The sequence below is a fragment of the Grampus griseus genome (assembly GCF_964374135.1).
Source record: "Grampus griseus genome assembly, chromosome: 2".
Taxonomy (NCBI): Eukaryota; Metazoa; Chordata; class Mammalia; order Artiodactyla; family Delphinidae; genus Grampus; species Grampus griseus.
The window spans coordinates 10,938,848-10,960,236 of record NC_139018.1 but is presented as its reverse complement, the minus strand read 5'-3'; the positions used below and the strand labels follow the sequence as shown (position 1 = coordinate 10,960,236).

At 39.0% G+C, this 21,389-nt stretch overlaps 1 protein-coding gene across 4 annotated transcripts in view; it reads left to right on the top strand.

The window, feature by feature from the left end:
* The window catches only part of UNC79 (unc-79 homolog, NALCN channel complex subunit), a gene marked incomplete at both ends in the record, with an annotated part of 200,721 nt that overhangs the window by 117,787 nt on the left and 61,545 nt on the right, over positions 1-21,389 (top strand). For 2 of the 4 annotated variants that reach the window (XM_082681876.1, XM_082681874.1), the window contains 7 exons: positions 382-668; positions 3,263-3,445; positions 4,023-4,185; positions 6,649-6,798; positions 7,381-8,598; positions 15,725-15,832; positions 19,232-19,348. In XM_082681876.1, coding sequence (XP_082538002.1) covers positions 382-668; positions 3,263-3,445; positions 4,023-4,185; positions 6,649-6,798; positions 7,381-8,598; positions 15,725-15,832; positions 19,232-19,348 — 2,226 coding nt within the window. The remainder of the gene's footprint in view (positions 1-381; positions 669-3,262; positions 3,446-4,022; positions 4,186-6,648; positions 6,799-7,380; positions 8,599-15,724; positions 15,833-19,231; positions 19,349-21,389) is intronic. The other 2 variants (XM_082681875.1, XM_082681877.1) reach the window with 2 other exon arrangements.

The following is a 21,389-nucleotide window of genomic DNA, read 5'->3' as shown; positions in this document are numbered from 1 at the left end:
AGCTGGAAGGGAAACTTCTCTTTATTAGTGAGGATAAAACTTTGCCAAGATATTCAAAAATTTGCTAAATGCAAAGTTTGTGTAGGTATTTGTCTTGCTGTTTGAAGATAACTTTGCTTTATAGTGTCTCCTTTTTTTTTTGCATTCCCTTATTCTTCCCAAATTACTTGGTCGTTGTAATTTCCACCCTGGGACCAGTGCTTTGCTCAGTAGGCCATATTGTGCCTTTAAGTTTGTCTAGAGCAGACCTTTAAATATTTAGAGGCTTTATTGATATAAAGAATGAAACAGGGTGCTATGGTGCTTCATTGATCAGTGAGTTTTTAGTGTAAACTTCCCTGTGGGGGAACCACCCACCGATGGCCTTTCTTGTACTGACAGGCCAACAATCCCCTGAGAATGACAACACCATCAAGGACCTGCTCCCTGAAGATGCTGGGATCGACCACCAGACAGTGCACCAGCTGATTACCGTGCTCATGAAGTTCATGGCCAAGGATGAGAGCAGCGCCGAGTCAGACATCAGCAGCGCCAAGGCCTTCAACACGGTCAAGCGGCACCTGTATGTCTTACTTGGCTACGACCAGCAGGAAGGTTGCTTCATGATTGCACCTCAAAAAATGCGCCTGTCAACTTGTTTTAATGCGTTTATTGCAGGAATTGCCCAAGTAAGTGTAAGCTTTCAGGAGTCATGCCGTTAGGCTTTTAGTACAAACAAGTCATTAAATTCCATTTAGCTGACATTGGTTAAGTGTAAAGTTTTGCACAAGTTACTTTATTAGGCAGGGGTACGTGGAGGACGTCAACCGCCTGGTATCATAAAGGGAGTTGGGGATTTTGGGGGGTAAAACATACAGAAAACTTAGCATTTTAATCTTTTTTTTTTAACATCTTTATTGGAGTATAATTGCTTTACAATGGTGTGTTGGTTTCTGCTTTATAACAAAGTGAATCAGCTATACATATACATATGTTCCCATATCTCTTCCCTCTTGCATCTCCCTCCCTCCCACCCTCCCTATCCACCCCTCTAGGTGGTCACAAAGCACTGAGCTGATCTCCCTGTGCTATGCGGCTGCTTCCCACTAGCTATCTATTTTACATTTGGTAGTATATATAAGTCCATGCCACTCTCTCACTTTGTCCCAGCTTACCCTTCCCCCTCCCCGTGTCCTCAAGTCCATTCTCTAGTAGGTCTGCATCTTTATTCCCGTCCTGCCCCTAGGTTCTTCATAACCTTTTTTTTTTTCGATTCCATATATATGTGTTAACATATGGTATTTGTCTTTCTCTTTCTGACTTACTTCACTCTGTATGACAGACTCTAGGTCCATCCACCTCACTACAGATAACTCAATTTCGTTTCTTTTTATGGCTGAGTAATATTCCATTGTCATTTTAATCATTTTTAAGAGTACAGTTCAGCGGCAGTAAGTATATTCACATTGTTAGGTAACCATCACCACTGTCCATCTCTAGAACTTTTTCATCATCCTAAACTGAAACTCTACCCATTAAACAATAAAGAAGTGTGGAAGTTTTGTTTGTAGGTTTTTTTTAAAAAAATCTTTTTCCTTTCTTGGCTTCAAGTGGAGAGTTGAGTTAATCACCCAACTTACTTCATGTCGCCTTATCATCATTGGCTTTTTTCATGTTTCTCTGCTACTTCTAACTGCTGTATTATACATCATGGTATACATTTTCCATGATTTAACTATCCACTCCCCCAGTGATGGATACTTACATTGCTCCCAACTCCTCACCACCCTATACAGATCAGCAACGAACATTCTGTACGTGTACCTTATTCACCAGTGTAAGAATTCCTTTGGGATATGGGTCCAGGAGCAGACGTAACGGATCATTGGGTATATATATGCCTAATTTGACCAATGTTACAAATCTCACTGTCCGAAATGGCTGTCCCAATCTGCGAAGGGTGTAGAACTTGGGGCTAGACAGAAATGGATACGAATTTCAGCTCTGCCACTGTTATTAACTGTTAAGCATCCTTGCTTCTTTGCTCTGTGGTAATAGATTTTTGGGGGAAAGATTAGAGACAACATATTGCAAACGCCTTAATCAGTGCCTATCTCATGGTAGGGACTCAGTGATGGTAGCTGTTATTATTTAGCTCAAATAGATCGTTAATATAATGAACACAGAGAAGCAAAGGGGGAGCAATATGTATGTCTCTTGCTGGTGTTGATAACTAGATGAATCTCCACTAATACTCAGCTGTCTATGATGGAGAGAGAATACATCATTTCAGATACCAAACTTTACCTCCCTTCCTCCCTCACTTCTCTCTTTCTATATTCACATTATGCATATTTATTTTAGATATATAAGAAAAAAATTAAAATGCAAATCTCCAGGAAACCCATGACAAATATAACTTACTAACATTTTGGTGTATGTCACTGGCTCCAGATTTACATACATTCATATATACATGCATACATACATATGTGTGTATATGTATATGTGCACATATTTTTTTATAATAATGGGATCATTTATACATACTGATATATATATGTGCCTGATGTGTGTATGAATATGTATATATATACATATATGTATCTTTTAAACCTAAAATTTATTATGAAGTTCATATCACGTAAATAAATTTGTACCATGTTCCATTTAATGGCTACACAGTATTCTGTTGTCATATAAACAATCTTTTATTTAATTCCATATTGTTGAATATGGAGGTTGTTTTCAATTTGTGGTGGCTATAATGCTGGATATCTTTATGCATACATCTGGGAATGCCTGTCGGATTATTTCCTTAGGATATATTTAATTGCTGTATTAGAGGCTATGTGCTTTTTCCTACTTCTGAATACATGTTTCTAAATTGCTCTCCTGAAACATTGAGAAATACTCTTGCTAGTGGTGTCTGAGAATGCCCATTTCCCTACATAATTACCAATACTATGTGTTTTCATTGATTCTAGTTTAATTCTAGTTAATAGTTTAATAGGACATTTCAAAAGATAAAATTTATTTTCAACAGATAATTAAGTAGATAAATTAAATAGGTAAGTAGATTAAAACTATTTAAGTTACAAGTTATTAAATTTCTTGTGAGCTAGGATTTTTCCCCCTCTATATGTACTGGCCGTTACTATTACTATTTTGTGAGATACCTGTAAAATATTTCTCCCGTGTTTTGATGGTTCAAAGTTTTCCTTTTGGCTTATAAATGCTCTTTATAGTTTTCCTTCAGTTATTACGTTTTTTCCTATTTCAGGTTATGGACTATAACATTAATTTGGGAAAACACCTTCTCCCCTTGGTGGTTCAGGTGCTCAAATACTGCTCTTGTCCTCAACTACGGCATTATTTCCAACAGCCACCTCGTTGTTCTCTCTGGTCCCTAAAACCTCACATCCGGCAGATGTGGTTGAAGGCCTTGCTTGTCATCCTTTACAAGGTGAGTTGCTGTAGTCACTCATTTTTTGGGTGGAATGATTCTCTTAGCGAGAACATTTAAGAGATCTCTGTAGGATAGTAATTTGACCTTCAGAGGAAGATGCATGATACACAATTAGTGTCAAGAAGTAAAGAGCCATTGGAATGAAAATAGAAATGTAGACCATGCCAGTGTATACTCCAAAATGCTTAAAGCAAAATCTGATGAATATTGATCAATAATCTCTCTTTATGCTCAGAACCTCATATCTTATCTATATATTAATTATTATGTCAGAAAACAAGAAAACTATTTAAAATTGTATTCATACACCAAATGTTTATGCCAGGTAATTTTCTTGAAAGGAATTATAACTACAAAGTGGCATGCATTGCCATCCATGATTTGGTGCAAGACGAAGGGAATACAGTCCCTTGTCAAAATAAGGCCATGATAAGAATTTATGTTTCTGCTTTTCTATATTTTTCTTTTTATTATACCCAGAAGAGACTGAGAAGAATATCTAGCAAGATCAAGTGGAAAAATTTACCCTTCAAAATAACCATTTATATTTTTCTCCCTCCATTTCATTGAGCAGTATCCATACCGAGACTGTGATATCAGCAAGGTCCTGCTGCATCTGATTCACATAACAGTCAATACACTCAATGCACAATATCATAGCTGCAAGCCCCATGCCGCGGCAGGACCTTTGTACAGTGACAACAGTAACATAAGCAGATACAGCGAAAAAGAAAAAGGTACTTTACATATCTCAATTCTGTCTCAAACTTAGCTTGCATACGTAATACATTTCTGGACAATGTTTTTCTTAGATGATAGAGGAGCCCCCCCAGCTATCATTCTGGAGTCAAAAAATGACCTACTGCTTCATTAATTTTCCAACTTTCCCATGAATGTTGCTGCTTTCATTATTTAAAATGAACACTCAAGAGAAATAATTGATATGCTTCTAAAGCCCCCTTCATAAGAAATCGTGTTTTGTAAAAAAAAAATTGTCTGCTGTTTAGTTAAGGAGGCTTTGTAAACCTTTTCCTATATGTTGGAAACATCTTGCTTTGGACTGTGAAGTAGATCTTGGTTGGCACTCAGTGGAGCCATAATTTGTCCATCTCTAGTTTGCTCCTGACCTTGTGCTCATAGATTTGAATGGAGCCTAAACATGCTGAAGTGGTTTTTCCTCGCCTCCTTATTCAATAAGAATTAACTTAAGGCAACTGAAATGAAACATTTTTGCTGCATAGGTTTAAATTATTTCCAGTATCAACGCTCTTTATATTGATAGCTTGTCGGCAAAGGAGGCAGTAGAATGAAACTTTAGATAAACTTCCAGCCTGGATGTTTTCAGGTGAGAGCTGAAGAGCCAAGGTGTGTGTCTTTAGTGCATGTCGCAGGGTGACTAGACTCGTAAAAGGTGACATCATCAGTCCAGTCCTGGGAGAAAGCCAAGTGCCCCGTGGCCCTTTGTGGTGTTAGTAGATTCCTTTTTGGTGGGACTGCTCTGGAAATGTCTGTATAGGAGGGATTGGAGCCAGTGTTCCACTGTTCATTTATTGCCAAAAGGTCCAAGAGCCTAGGTTGGCCAGAGATAGAGCTGTCAGAACTAAGTTCATTAAGTTCTGGTACCATTCAGATCCTTCCTGAAGAATATCTTAGGTCCTAGTTTCTGGGAAATTAGACAGATTCAGTTGAACTATAGATGTCGTCAATGTGGGCTCAGTGTTTGGGCCAATCCCAGATGAACCTTTCTGGATGGGAGGAGCCATCTTGAAGTCTTTCCATCTCTCTCATTCAGTACATTTTGAGAATCATTTCCAAGTTATGTAAGGGAAGTTACACAATGATTTCTTCGAAAAACTGTATTTTTCAAAGGAGAGTATTTTTAAAAAGGAAATAAATTAAACAGATCATTGTGTTGATAGACTTCCTCATCATCGCAGAAGTTCACTGGGAGTTTTGTATCCATTTTGATCATTAACACTAATTTTTTTATTTGACCAAAAAGATTATTATGATTACTTTGTCTAACATCTACTGCTTCAAATTTCATTAACTTATAGAATCTTGTGTTTTAAGACAGGATCGGTCCTTAAAACTTAACCCTATGCTGGTACTCCCCTTATACTCAAGAAGTCTTAAATAATCATAATCACACCTGAGGCTCATTTTGTCAGATAGGTAGATATAAATATAGGCCAAATACTATGATTTCAGTGATGTTCAACTTGAAGAGTAGGTTAATTCCATTTACTGTGGTATTAAATGCACTTTTGTGGCCTTTTCTCTTGCTGCTTTGTACATGGCTTTGGCCTTTCTAAAGGATGCAAGAAGAAAATTTATTCAGTGGACTTCATGGGTTGCAAAATAGCAACCTTTTCCTCATTACTGTGTTTTTGGGTTTCTCTTTGATTTAAAAGTAGCCAAATGTGGATAGAAGAGAACATAGAAACAAGCTTGATTGGACTCTAAGTGACCAGTTTGTTTATGAGGCCTCAGGACCATAAGAGTCAAAGATTCTTTCTGGGATTCATAATAGCTACCTGTGGCAAACTCTTACTTTAATATGGGGAAATGTTATTTTCTGTTTTCTTTTTCCTTTGTTTATCAGTCCATAATCATTTGTGGAGCTTTTGAGATGACCGGTGGCTTTTCTAAGCTTTCTCTGTGTGTTGTGTGTTTCATTGCCAAATGTAGAGTACAGTATTTTGCATTCACAAAGTTTAAGGTGCATGTACTGTTAGGCTGTGTCTATGCCAGTTCTCAAATCCCAGGAAGGCATATATTTTTGGAAGGGGCAAGATCCACTCATTTTGTTTAATTTTCTTTTGCCAAATCAGCCTGAAAATTCACCCAAAGCAGGCACATTTAAGGAGTGTCCCAGATTCCTGACATGTATTGGTTATCTGGTTTTAAGTACATTGGAAAAGTTTTCCCATGAAGGTCCCATTGGAATATCGAGACGCCTGTCTTGAAAATGCTGCCCACTGTGATATGAAGTATGAGGGGCAAACGTGTAACAGTTGCTCTGTTCAACGCGTGAATAATTTGACACCTGAATGAAACGCCAAGCCAGGCTAGACTTGGGCTGGTTTAGAACCACCCCAGGCTGTGTTCCGTAATGCTTTCAATGAAATGCTTGTGTAGATACAGCCTAAGAGAGAATAACCTCTTAAGTGTAATTTTGACTTTCTCTCCCCAATTAGAAGAAGATAGTGTTTTTGATGAATCTGATATTCATGATACACCTACTGGACCCTGCAATAAAGAGTCTCAAACTTTTTTTGCAAGATTGAAAAGGATAGGCGGCAGCAAAATGGTGAAATATCAGCCGGTTGAGATGAATGTTCAGAGAAGTATGAATTTTTTCCTCTCGGTAGTTTTATGCAGAAATGTTGTACTCTACCATTTTTTGGGGGTGAAATCTCAATTTTATTATGTTACTACACATTTTTAATGCCGTTGATTTGATATGTATGTATGCACAACCAGTATATATATATATGCACTTATATATATACGTGAACTGACAGATACATCATTAACGTCATGATCGTCTTAGAGGGCCATTGCTTGATTTGATTTGTTGCAAAATGTTTGCTTCTCTTCCACACAATTTGAATAAAGTTTCCTAGATCCGCCTCAGCCAAAAGCGATCCCCTCTCCCGTGCACGAATGAACAGAGCTGAGGAATTATCCCGAAGCCTGATTTCAGAAATAAGATCTTAAACTGCCTTTTGGGGTTCTCTCATTCCAGAGTTTTCTGGGTTTTGAAATTAGAATGAACCTTATGAAAATGTGGCCGGGAAGTCAGTTTTACCTTGCGGTAGAGCTGGGATTATGATTATGGTTGATGCCAATTGTATGCCCAAGTTTGAGGGGAAGAGAAAGGTGAAATCTCCAAGTAAAATAGTACTAGCTTTTTCTGTTTTAATCAGGTGAAATAGAACTGGCTGAATATAGAGAAACGGGTGCATTACAAGACAACATTCTACACTGTGTGAGAGAAGAAAGCATTCAGAAAAAGAAGCTGCGCTCTTTAAAACAAAAGTCTCTTGATATAGGGAATGCAGACTCCCTCCTGTTCACGCTAGATGAGCACCGTAGGAAGTCCTGCATAGACCGGTGTGACATAGACAAGCCTCCAGCCCAAGCTGCTTATTTCATGCAAAGACAGCATGACCATGGACGGTCTAGACAGAACTCTGCTACGAGGTCTGACAATGCCGAAATCCCCGAGAACCCAGCTCTGGAAGGTTTTCAAGAAGCTCGGAGGCCTGTAATACCAGAAGTTAGGTTAAACTGCATGGAGACATTTGAGGTGAAAGTGGATTCCCCACTAAAGCCTGCTCCCAAAGAGGATTTAGATCTGATAGACTTGTCCTCAGATTCAACATCTGGGCCTGAAAAACACTCTACGCTCTCAACATCGGACAGCGACTCCCTTGTGTTTGAACCTCTTCCCCCTCTCCGAATAGTAGAGAGTGATGAAGAGGAGACCATGGACCAAGGGGACGATGGTACCTCTGGTAAGGATGCTGCTTCTTCTCCCTCCATCCGCAACCGCCCCTCTGTCCTCAGCCTCAGTACGACGCCCCTCGTGCGAGTAAGCGTGGAAGACTGTTCCAAAGACTTTTCTTCTAAGGACTCAGGAAATAACCAGTCGGCGGGTGACAGGGACCCCCCTCTCATAGCTCTGGAAGACCCCACGGACTCCGAAGAATTATCACAGCCTGAGGAGCTGCAAGGGTTTTCCTGTGGCAGCCCGCTCACGCTTAAGCAAAAACGAGACCTCCTTCAGAAGACGCTTGCTCTCCCTGAGATGTCACTGGACGATAACCCTGAGCCCAGCACTGAGGAAGCGAAGCCCGGTGGGCTGATGCCAAGTTCAGGGGCAAAAACTGTCCTCCTCAAAGTCCCTGAAGATTCGGAGAATCCAATGGAAAGTGAGAAGCCAGACGCCGGTGCTGAATCAGACGCAGAACAGAACCCTGAAAGGAAGGCAGAAGAGGAGGGAGCTGAGGAATCTGAATTTAAGATTCAGATTGTCCCCAGGCAGAGGAAACAGAGGAAGATTGCGGTCAGTGCCATCCAGAGAGAGTACCTTGACATTTCCTTCAACATTCTAGACAAATTGGGAGATCAGAAAGATCCAGGTGAGCGCGTCTCTCTTCTTTCTCCCAGCCTTACGTTCAAGTTTCTGCATTTTATTTGTTAGGGTCTTAGCACTGATACGCATCAAACTCTCAATTTTAAAATGTCAAGGAATGACATTATAATTGCTTCATTATCACTCTGAACCCTTCCTGCTTACTGGAGTGTCTTGGATTCAGATGTGGTTCTATTGGCTCCATAAAGGTTTTTGTATTGGTTGTTTCTAAACTCTGCACTCAATTCTTGATCATCCTTGACAACAAGAAGCAATGATTAATTCATATCAAGACATTCCAAGTATCATTTTCGTTTTCCTCAAACAGCAAAAGTCATTAATTGAACTCTTATTGCTTTCTTTTTTTTCCTGCTGTACTTTAGTGAATTATGATACAGCTAAAATATCATGAAGGGCTAAAATAAAGCAGAGAGTGCTTGGAATGATTAAGAATTGACTGTATAGTCATTTAGGGTCTATACTGGTTACATATTCTAAGCAAGTATCAGCAGTCTGGCAGACATTGTGTGCCCTCAGGAACCAAAAAGAGCCCAGTTACAACCTAGACTGTAATCCATGGTCACCAGTTGATGGTGAAGTTGTTATAGTACGAGCACTTCCTGCCTCAAGTGCTGTTTCTTGTGTTTCCTTGGAGGCACTGTTTCCAAGAAAGATTAACTTGAAAAAGTGACAAGCTGGTAGTCCACCTCATCCTAAAACACAGTTCTCTGCTCTGTTATCATAATACTGATCAGAATGTTGCGTCATTTCTCAGCCCATATTTTAAAAAAAAAACAAAAAAGAATGTGAATCTCTAGAAAAAATGAGATTGGCCAGGGATGATTATTTTAGTAGATCCGTGGACTGCAGAACATTGAGCACTGGCAAAAATCTTGGGGACCTCTAGTATAATCCCTCATTTCCTATAAGAGGACACTGACACTCGGAGGAGGGGACGTGCCCTGCCCCAGGTCACACAGCACTTCTCCCCAACTCCATAACAAAAGCAACTCCTCAGAGAACAGGCTCAGCCCTTTTATTTGCCCCGGGCGTTTCCTGAGCTTTCCAATTGTTCTCTACTTCATAGGACAGAGCTGTGTACCTTCAAGGGGCTCTGTAAAAACTTGTCAAATGAACATTAATGTATTTGGAAAAGGCCATGCTCCAGCCAGGCAGGGGGAAGAAAAAGATTCTCATAATAACAAGAAAGTGTAAGAAGGTTTCTAGGGAAACTGGGACACACTTTTATTCTTTGGAGCCAAGAAAATTGTTGCATATAGACGGAGCAAAGCACTGACCTAGAAACTATAGAGGTCTATAGGTGGGTATATAAGAAACCATATAAGGTCTGTAGGGTGGGTATATAAGAAACTATATGAGGTCAATAGAGTGGGTGTATATGATATATAGGTTGTATATAGGTTGTGGTATGTATGTTTGTGTGTGTGTGCTGCCTTCTTTATTCATCCTTATGTCAGGTTGTTCCCCAGACTACCAGGGAGGAGATTGGTATTATATTAATATATTTGTTACCAGAGCAAGAAGGAAAGTATCTGACAATTAAGATGATACGTATTTAAAATTTTTATAATATAGGTTATACTGTCATAATCATTTTATATCTGCGTAGTGTCCCACCTGCCACAGACATGCAGAGCTACCCTTCCTTGCTGGGTGTTGGAAGGAGGGCCATGTGCTCAGAGTAAGACTCAGGCTTCCCCAGACCTTCTTGCCTCTATCGGTCATAGTCAAGGGAGGCCTGGACTCACAGCCTTGCCATTGCTAATTGCCTCGAGTCTGCCAAGTCTAATGGCATTGTGTACTTTCCTTCTGTTCGTGTCAGCCCCTGCAAGAAGCTCCAGATCACCCTTCATCTCTCTCACTCTAATTTCCATAAGGCCTTGCACATCTCCTGTCCAGATCCTTTCTCCCACCTTATCGCAATTCCTGAAACTTTTCCTCCATCAGAAATTCATGGTCCTTCATGTGCTCTGTTTCCTTTCCCTTCTTAGTCTAATGGAAACCCAGCTCTTCCCTGAGGAAGCGTGTCCTTGGACTAGGGCCAGGGTGTAGGCATCTTTCTTGCTCATCATTTCCCCCTTCAGACCATTCCCACCTTGTCTTTAAAAACACCCAGCGCTGAATCTCACATTACTTACCCTGACTTTCTCATTTATTGACAGTTTTAATTCCTGGCTCTTTTTACTCTTTCCTAAACTATTCCTGTCTTAGTTCTTGTTGATTTCAGTATTAATACACATAGTACAGTGTCTTAGTACAGTGTTTTCTGACACTCTGGCTTCTCAGTTCCTCGAATTCGTCTTCCCCAGAGACTTTTTTTTTTCATCTTCCACCCTCACTCAGTTACTTATTCCTATGGTCATATCACAGAACTTGTTATTATCAATAACTGCAGCCAGTCCATGGTGTCAGTCCAATGTCTCCCATTCTCTGATTACCATTTCCTCTCTCTCTGGACAGCACTGTATTGATCCTATCGCCTCTCACTGTTCCTCCCCTTCTTCATGTCTTCCCTTCTCAAGTCAATCATTACAATCCCTTCTTGCCTACATCATTCCTGACCTCTGCTTTTTCAGACTTGCTTGGCTAAACACAGCCCTCATCAAATCTTCCTTTCCATCTACCAACACCTGTACCTATCAGATGAGTGTGGCTGGATAAAAAAACGCATAACAATATTGACTGGTCTTATTTTAAATTCATGACCATGAACCTCAACTGGGTCCTTAAAGCTACCTGGCATCATACCGTATTTCCCTGGTCCATTCACATTTCCATTCTCCTGATTATTTCATAGCTACTTTTCTTTCCAGACTTTCAGTATCTCTTCCTATTTGATATAATCTGAAGAGATTTCCACATCCTCCTACCCCTTCCTCTGCCTCCCTTCCATCAACTGCACCCATACACCTGGCCTTCCTAGCTGGGGCTGCAAGTGAACTGTGTTTTGGTCTGAAGTCAGCCTTTCCATATGTGGACATGATTCCATCTCTCTTACTTACTCAAGGATGTACGCCCAGAAATCTCCCCTCTTGCTCCTCCCTTAGTTTTTTCTAAGGTATCTTTGACTTGAATATACAAACGTCATCTTATTTCTCTCTTTTTAAAAAAGCTCTTGATCCTAATTCTCCCCATTATTATCCCATTTGCTTCTTCCCTTTTAGCAAAAAACACCCCCACCTTTTTATTGAAGTATAATTGACATACAATATTATATTAACTTTAGGTGTACAACATAGCAATTCAATGTTTATATGCATTACAAAATAATCACCGTGATAAGTCTAGTTACCATCTATCACCATTTAAAGCTACTACAGTATTGTTGACTATATTCCCTATTCTGTGTGTTACATCCCCATGACTCATTTTATATAACTGGAAGTTTGTGCCTCTTAATCCTCTTCACCTATTTTGTCCATCCCTCCATCCCCCTCCTCTCTGGCAGCCACCAGTTTGTTCTCTGTATCTATGAATCTGTTTCTCTTTTGCTTGTTCACTTGTTTTGTTTTTAAGAATCCACATATAGGGGAAATCATAGAGTATTTGTTTTTCTCTGTCTGGCTTACTTTACTTAGCATAATACCCTCTAGGTTTTAGCAAAACTTTTTAAGGAGTTATCTGTACTATCACTATTCCCAATTTTCTCCCATACTATTCTTTCTAAAAAGTACGCATCATTCCTATGAGGCTTCCAGAGTTCACCCAAACTTCACTTGTCAAGGTCACCAGTGGCCTCCACTGCTAAATCCAATGGTCAGCTCTTAGATATTATCTTCTGACTCAATAGTTCACAGAGTTGATCACCCCCCCCCCCCCCCCCCCCGTCACTTGGCTTCTGGGATACACATTCTCTCGGTTTTCTGCATATTCAGTGGTCACTCCTTCTCAATCTCTTTTTTTGGTTCCTCCTTAACTCCCTAATGAGGGAGTGCCCCAGGGTCTTTGTCCTTGGTCCTTTTCTCAGGCTTGTCTACACTCAGTGAGTTGGTGATGTCATCTACTCTTGTAGTTTTACATACTGTCTGTATACTGAGACAACTCTGTTAGGTACCTACTGCTGGAATAATGCCGTGTAACAAATAAACATACAGATATCAGCAACATATAACAATAAGCATTTATTCAATTCAAGGGCTGTTGGCTATCTGCAGATCAGCTAATCTAGGCTGGACTGGGTGGCCAGCCTCCTCCTGGGACCCATGAAGCCTGGAAGTATTTTTCTTAGGGTGATGGAAGAGGCACAAGAGAGCAAGCCCCGTTGCACAGGAGCTTGGCAAGCCTTTGGTCATGTTATGCCTGCAAACATTCCACGAGCCAAAGCAAATCACCTGGCTGGAGCCAAAGTCAAGAGGGGAGATACACTCTGCCTCTTTAGTGGGAGGAACTTTTACGTTACATGGCAACGGTCATTGATTCGGAGAGGAGTGAAGAATTGGGGCCTCATCTGCCAAAAACTGCATGGGACATACTCATACTAAAAAATTTTCTGTTGTTTATCCCAAATTAAATTTTAACTGGGTGTCCTCTTTTATCTGGCCACCTTAATCTACCTTCAGAATCTACTCCTTCTCACCATCTGCCCTGCTTCCACCCTGGTCTGAGCCATTAACATCTCTCACATAGCCATTAACATCTCTCACATAGCCATTAACATCTCTGCCATAGCCTCCTAACTGGGCTCCTGCCTTTTACCCATATTGCCTTCGTATCTGCCCAACTCAGCAGCCACCGTGATCCTTTAAAACATGAGATTATACCATTACTCCGCTTAAAACCCTCCATTGGCTCCCATTTCTTTCGTAGTAAAAAGTCAAGTCCTTTAAATTCCTAAAATGCTTTATGTAGTCCTGATTCTCATTAGTTCTCTGACTTCATTTTGCTTGGTTCTCTCCACATTTCTTCTATTCAGCCACAGTGGCCTCCTGCCATTTTTTGAACACTCCTTACATTTTCTTACCTTGGGGCCTTTGCACCGGCTGGTCCCTCAGCCTGAAACTGTCTTCTCCAGATACCTGCCTGGCTCCCTCTCTCATTTCTTTTAATTCTCTGTTCAAACGTCAGGTTCTCCATGAGGCCTGGACCACACCCCACCTTTCCACCCCTACCCGGCATCTTAGAATCACTTTCTCTTCTCTGTTTCTCTTCTATAAAGAATTATTCTTCTAATATATAATAATTTATTTACTTTTATGTATGTTAATTATTGTCTGTCTGTCCCCACTGTTCTCTCAAAGGCAAGAAATTTTCTCTGGTTTGTTCTTTGATTGTATCCCAAGTACCTAGTAGAGTGGTGGCAAATATTTGATGAATGAATGAATCAATAACATGACATTTTCTTCACATCAGTATAAAAAATTGAATAGAAGAATTTTAAGCTAAGTGTATAGCTCTATTCAAATACTTGTTGTCTTAAACTATATACAAATGGAAGCCTTCATAAAATGATTTACGACTGAGCAAAAATTGCCTGGCTTAAAGAATCTTGGTACACTAATGATTATTAATAAGTATCTTACAGTTATGACGTTTCTTTACAATTAAAGCTACCAAGGATTTTAATAAGCGTATCGACACCCTAAAAGTCTCAATAATCTGTTAAAGAATTCTTGCCTTTAAGCTTTCTTGTTCTACATTATCGGTGAGATTATTATGCCAGAGTAGCAGCAAATGTAAACCAGAAGCAGATAAGGGTAAGAGAGGTAATTATGCATGTTTTAAACTTGTGGTTTGTGGAGAATACCTAAGAGAAAAGCAATAGCTTAATCACTAAGGAATTTTTAATGGGTAGTTATTTTTATGCTGTATTTGGAGAGTTTGGGAAACATTGTAACAGTTATACTTCTTTTGTTTCGAAGAAAGTATTTATCTGGCAAATGTATCTATTCAGAAAGACCTCTGAGAACCAAAAATAGATGTTCCAAAATCAGTGCTTAAAAGCTTTTCTCCTCAGCCCTCACCTAGGATCTATTTTACTTTTATTTCTGACAGTTTAATAAGTTTAATGATCACCCAATAGTAGAATAGCATCTGCATACTTATATTTTATGTATGTGTGAATGTATGGTGACTTGCTCTGTGGCAAGAAAAACAATTGATAACCTGAAAAGGAGGAGACAGATGTCATGAAGCTTAAGAACTTGAAGCCGTTTAGGGTGGACATTTATAATCATGGAAGCCCATAGTGGTAATTCCAGGCTGCTCATTGAGCTCAATATACAGTGAGTGTTGCTTAAGATGTCAAGGAAGTTTATAAAAAAGTTTTAGGGGTTTGCCATGATAAACCACTAAACTTTTCAAAAAGCTTTAAAGGATAATCTTTACCTAGGATAATGTGGGACAGCTTGTTTCCCATTATTCATAGATGAAAAAGACAATAGTATATGCAGAAAATATTTTACCTTAGATGCATTTGTCAACAGCAGAAGCAAATGATACGTCTTTCTTGCTCAACTAATAAAATCGAAAACCTGAGTAATTGGTAAGTAATTATTCCAAGTTAGATACAGTCCCTGCTCTGAAATTACTTATGATTTAGCAAAGGTTGTAGACCGGTAAACAGACAGTTACATTATGGCGTGTTCATTTTGGTACAGGTTAGGACAGGGTGTTCTGGGATTGTATAAGAGGGTCATGTGATTCAGTTTTTTGTTTGAATCTGGGGGTGGGGGTCCTGGATGCTTTTCTGGAGGAGGAACTGTCTATATAAATTGAGATGTAAGTGATGAGTAGGAAATTGCCAGACAAAGGTGGAGTGGTGGAATGATATAGGTGGATCAACTGTAGGTGTCTTTGGGTTTTGTATGAAAAGAAATTCAGTTCCGGAAAGGTGCAAAGATATGTGATATGAGCATGCTGAGCTCTAGCTTTGTAATTGTGCTGTCGTTAATTTCTGAGAGGCACAGCAACACATGCAGAATATAACGTGGATACAACTCCCACGGAACTTTGAAACCAGTGTGTATGTGATTCCATTAAAGTAGTTAGTAGGGCCAGAAAGTATATAATGATTTGAATGGGAGAATTGGGCAAGAGGGGAAAATATATGAAAAAGGTTCTTGAACTTGCTTTTAATCAATGTCCTGAGTTTTAAATAATATTTCTGTTTGTAGATCCTGCTACTAAAGGACTTTCAACTTTGGAAATGCCACGAGAATCCTCATCTGCCCCTACATTAGAAGCAGGTGTGCCAGAAACAAGTAGCCATTCTTCAATATCAAGTAAGATTTCCTTTGGTGATCATTTCACCTGTACATTGATTTGGAACATTATCTGCTGCATAGTTTTCAATTTTCACACTCTTGGTATTGTTTTTTTCTTCTTTTTTTTAACGTTGTGTTAGCTTCCTAGGTAACACTATGTTGTATGTTCTCAGAGACCCTGAGACATAGGCCCACTTTTGTCAGCATCTCAAGTGTTTGATAAATCAGTACAGCTACTGATAGGCCAAGAATCCTAATTTGTTAAGGTATAATCACTGGATAATTCAATAAAATAAGTATTATGTATGACTAGCCTAAACATAAAACATGGAACTGGTTTTGGGACAAGTGAAAAACATTGTCTGTGACAGAATTTTACATGAAACACCTTTGTTTAATTTGAATCACCTCCATCATTGACAAAATTTTTATCTAAGTTATCATCAAATAAATGTATCAGATATATCATGATCCCAAAGTTATTATTGAATATAGCGCTTTTGGATCGGAAAATTAAAATGGCATGAAGTATTACTGGATCTACTGGAGGCAACTATTCAGTATTTTGAAACTACCTTGTTTGTTGGGTCCTATATTTTGCCCATGAAGAGCTTGAGTTCCATTGAGGTGAAAATAAGGGTGTCCACCTGGCTCAGTGGAGTCAATTAAAAGACTTTAGCATGGGAAATTCTCAGTAGGAATCAGAGATACAAACAGTGGTGCAACTTCTGCAAACCCTTGTCATCTGTGCTGGTGTATTTTGCGTTCCATGTGGCCACTGCCTCAAGGGCTAGTGCATTTTCCTTTGACAGTATTTTGAAGTAAAGATGATCCTGAAAACCAGATAAAGATCTTAACTTAAATGCTGGACTGGTAGTATGGAACAACATCGTCATCTTCATCATTCATTTATTCATGCTTTCATTCATTCAGTAAGTATTTATTAAGTGTCTGCTGAGTGCCAGGCACTGTGCTTGGTACTGGTGATCACAGGTGAATAAATAAGACACCCCTTGTTCTCCAGGCATTTACAGACATAATAGTCATAATTGCTGCCAATTATTTGACACCATGTTCCAGGCACTGTGCTAAGTGGTTGCTCTCTTAACACATTGCTACCTTATTAAATCCTCGTGTCAGCACTGCATGGCAGATATTATTGACCCAGTTTTAATAGACTAAGAAACAGGTTCAGAGAGGCTAAATGACTTGCCTAAAGTCATACGGCTATTAAGTGATAGAGACAGGAATTGATGCTAGGTCTGTTTGATTTTTCACGCCCATGGTGTTTTTTAGTATACCACACTGCCTTAGAATAATTCAAATTCAGTTATAATAGAGATTACAGAAATTCTAAGAAAGCATTTTCAAGTAACAGTTATTTGCCCTTTTGGCAGCAAAGAAGAACGCCTCGTTCTGAATCTAATTGTTCTTCTTTTATCACAAAAAATCTGTTTTATAACATGAAAAAATGCCCATTTTTAAGTCCATATACTAAAATCATGAAAGTGTATCTTCTCCTCCTAATTTGCATGAGTCATCTGAAAAAAGTGAATTATAGTTAGAATTCCAAGTTGGATATAATTTGAGATAGGATGACTTAAGTCAGTTTGGCTTCAGTGCTAGTTACATGTATCATAAAATAAGTGTATCAATGAATCATGATCCTGAAGTCATGATTGAATCTAGCCCTTTTGGATTCAGCATAGTGCATCATTAAATTTCCACCTTCCTCCTTCTCTCCATTTAAAGCATGTATTGGATAGCTCTTGGTGGTGTGTTCTTAGAGACATAATGCCAGGTGCTTTACACACTGAGCTAAACATTAAGGGACTTTACTCTCAGGGAATTCTTCTGTCTTTAAAAAAATACTGAGGACTGGAGAAATTAATCAATCACTAGAGGTTTCTAACCCTTCTTTGATTTTGTCTGATAGATGGGGCTAATTTTTAAATTTGTCGATCTTCCAAAAGATTTCTGCTTTTGAATTTTACTTGAAATTTGTTAAATTTTCTAAAAGATTTCTGCCTTTGGATTTTACCTGGAGCTGCACTTTCAAGTGAACCATGAAATTGCAAAATTTACCAATCAACCACAAGAATCAGATTTTTCATTAGTTTGCATAGTCATTTCCATGAATTCAGTTAACATGGACTCCAAGACACAAGAATTCTCATCACACCCCTCTTTTTTGCTCAGTTTATCAGCTGATTATTTTGTAGCTAAACATGCCATGACCACCATGAATCAAACAGCATGCTAATTACATTAAAAATAATGTCATAATTGATTTCACATCACACCAAGTTGCTGCCCTGGTACCATGATTGTGAAACCTGTGTATAACACGTAAGGAAGGCTTTCTAGGGCCATAAAGACATCTCGGTTTCTACCATCCCCTTCTAGACTATGTATTTCAGAGCTTCAGTTTCTAAAATTGTCCTTATAAGAGAGTGAATAACCACAAGTTCTCAAATATCCAGTTGTTTGGGATCGTGTATAAAAGGCCTCTTAGCGATGCTCTTCCTTTCTCACTGGGCTGGTGGCAGGGATTGGTGGGACCACTTGAGGAGGGATAGGAGGGTAGGAGACAGGTTGCTTTCTCACTCAGCAGTCTGTTGTCAGAAGTGCTTTTCACTGTTTTTCCGGTTTGGAGATGCTTATGTACGTGACTTATCAATCATGGGATATTTGTCAATGCCTAATTGCGAGATAAAAATGTTACCACTATTTCTTTTTAAAACAAAGATGTGTACTAGAATATACTTGTGGAATGTTATTCAATTCACATTTTTCCAACAGTAGGCAGAGGCTCATGCAGAGATTGAAAACAGCATTGACTTTGGAGTCAACATGTTTTGGTTTTACGACCACCTCATTTGCTGGTCGGTTCCAAGGAACATAATTTCATTTGCTTCAATTTCTCCCTAAAAATTGGGGTTGATATGTGTCATCCTACTCCAAAATATGCATGTACATACACAAACACACACACATGCACGGGGGCCTCAGAGGGATATAATGGAAACTGAAACTATGCATGTATGCACAGCTCCATTAAAGAAAGTTAAGCTATAAATTCAAAGTAGTAGTATCTGTCTTGAATCCTTTTGGGAACAAGGCAGAGTATATAAATTAAAAAGTAAATGAAAATATCATATTGTTGTAACTGGGGTAAATATTTACAGGCTACAGATAAGTGCTCATAGGCACTGTTTCTTTCTTTATCGAGTGAAGACAGGCACCAGAAATAGCATAGTGCCTTAGTTTTTCATCTGAACAGGAGCATACAACTCACTAAACAATGATGAATAGCCAGTGAAGGTTCAATTAAGATTCTGTGTGGATGTGTAGAGCCTTTGTGTGCTGTGCATATTTATTCCCCCTAGTAATTATCTCCTAATTTCCTCCATATAGCTCAGTATAGGCAGATGAAAAGGGGATCCCTGGGAGCTCTGACAATGAGCCAGTTAATGAAGCGACAGCTGGAACATCAGTCTAGCGCCCCCCATAACATCAGCAACTGGGACACTGGTGGGTCAAGCTTTTTCTTCTTGTTTTACCTCTCAGATTAGCGAATGCCACTTTCTCTGTGTCCCCTCTGCTTCCTTGTGAAGGAATAGATTTTTTCTCATATTCTGTGGTTCAAACAATTTTTTTAACCTAAGGTAATTAATAAGTCTATTTAAACTTTCCAAGTATTCTAGAGCCACCGGTTCTTCCATCTCGGCTGGTCCAACTCTTTTTTTTTTGTTTGTTTGTTTGTTTTCCTCTAAGACCCAGATACCAGATGTTAGGCTATCTCTTTGGGGGTTAAATGATATAAATGCATAAAGGAGGGAATGGAACTATGATTTCATGATGCAAATTAGAAAACAAAACAAAACACCAGATTATCAATATTCTCTGTTTTATAAACTCTGAATTATCAAAAATGAGGGACTATTGATAGTAATAATAACAGTAATAACAAATGTCAGCTTAGTGACGTCATGATCTGCCGGTAGGTTTGGGAATATGAGCTCTGTGTTTTAGTCAGCAGGGTCACCAGGTTGCAGCCGCACACCCTCATGCTCATACGATGGAACTGCCTCTAACCTCAATTTTAAAGTAAGAATTGACCGCCATGACATGTCTATTTTAAACATGATCACTCTGCATTTTCTAAACTTTGTTACCACGTTCTGCACATGTACTACTTTCTCAAGCCAGTAGTACTGCTGCAATTCTGCTCTTTTGAGTGCCTGCCTTTTCTTTTTTCTTTTTTAATTAAATGGGTCATTTGATTACAAGATTATATATGTGAAAGCTTTTTGCAAGACGCATGCACTTTGAAAATGTCAGGGTTTACTACTGTGATATGCTCTGGGGACCAACACTTGGATAGGACTATTTTTGTATCGTGGTTAGTATACTTTCTGGCTACAGTTATATGAAATTATTTTAATAGCTTTCTTTATGACCAGGAATTACAGTGTCCACAAAACCAAAATGTTGAGATACTGTTAATTTTTCACAACCATAATATTTACATATATTTCGTCTTATTTTCCCCACTGTTCTTCAAGAAAAAAAAAGAGAGCTAGTCTAGATAACTAAATCCTACACACCATACCCAATCCTATATTTAACAGATAATTTCAACTCTCCTGGCCTTTATTAAGGTTCTTAACATTTTAAAGGTTTAGTGTTTTGTCTTCTTTTTAGTGATAAGTGGTAGTGAATAATGAAATGGCCAAAAGCCAATGGGCAAGGGAGACAAGGAGAAAGACATTGAATAACCAGCCTTGAGAGTTTACTGGGTTTGGGTGAAGCTTTTCTGTTCACACCAAAGAGGACTTTGTTCCTCTCTTTACTGAGCTCGTGCTATGTAAAACTGAGAATGGAAGCTGCTGTTAGGTTCATTCTCCGTTGATTAAATGCCCATCTTTCTTTAGGTTGACCTGAAGATTATTTTACCATGCTGCTGTTCTCTGTAGCAAGCTCAGCCTAAGCTCTCCATTTTAGATTCTGACTACAATTACAGCTTAGTTTGATTGACTCTGTAGAGTGATAAAAAGGCAAATAGATCTCAATTTCTAATCCAAATTTTAATCTAAAAAAAAACCTACATGATGCCAAATAACCCATTTAACTGAATTTTTCACTTTTCAACTAAACCTCAGCCTTGTTCATGTCACTCTGGTTTATCATCTAATACTTAACCATTCACATGCTGTCTGAATTTCTTTCGTCTGAGTTTTCCTGGGCTTGTTTTCCATCCTCCAAGTTGGTTTGCTAGTCACCAAGTCCTCCTAGAGCTTCATCTCAATATTCTTTTTTTTTATCAGTGTCATAAAAATTCTCCCCAAATCCAAGACCAGAGAGAGTTGACGAGTGTGGAGTTTTTTGTTACGTGGCATGTCACTTTATACCACATACGTTGATTCAGTGACTTGCTAGTCTCCAAAAGAACAGATGTGGTCATGCAGACACACTGAGAAAGGCAGCCTAAAGCATGGGTCATGATCGACTCACCTCAGCATGTGCCTGCTCGCTCAGAGGATACCTGCCTCTTCTCCACCCATGCGTATCT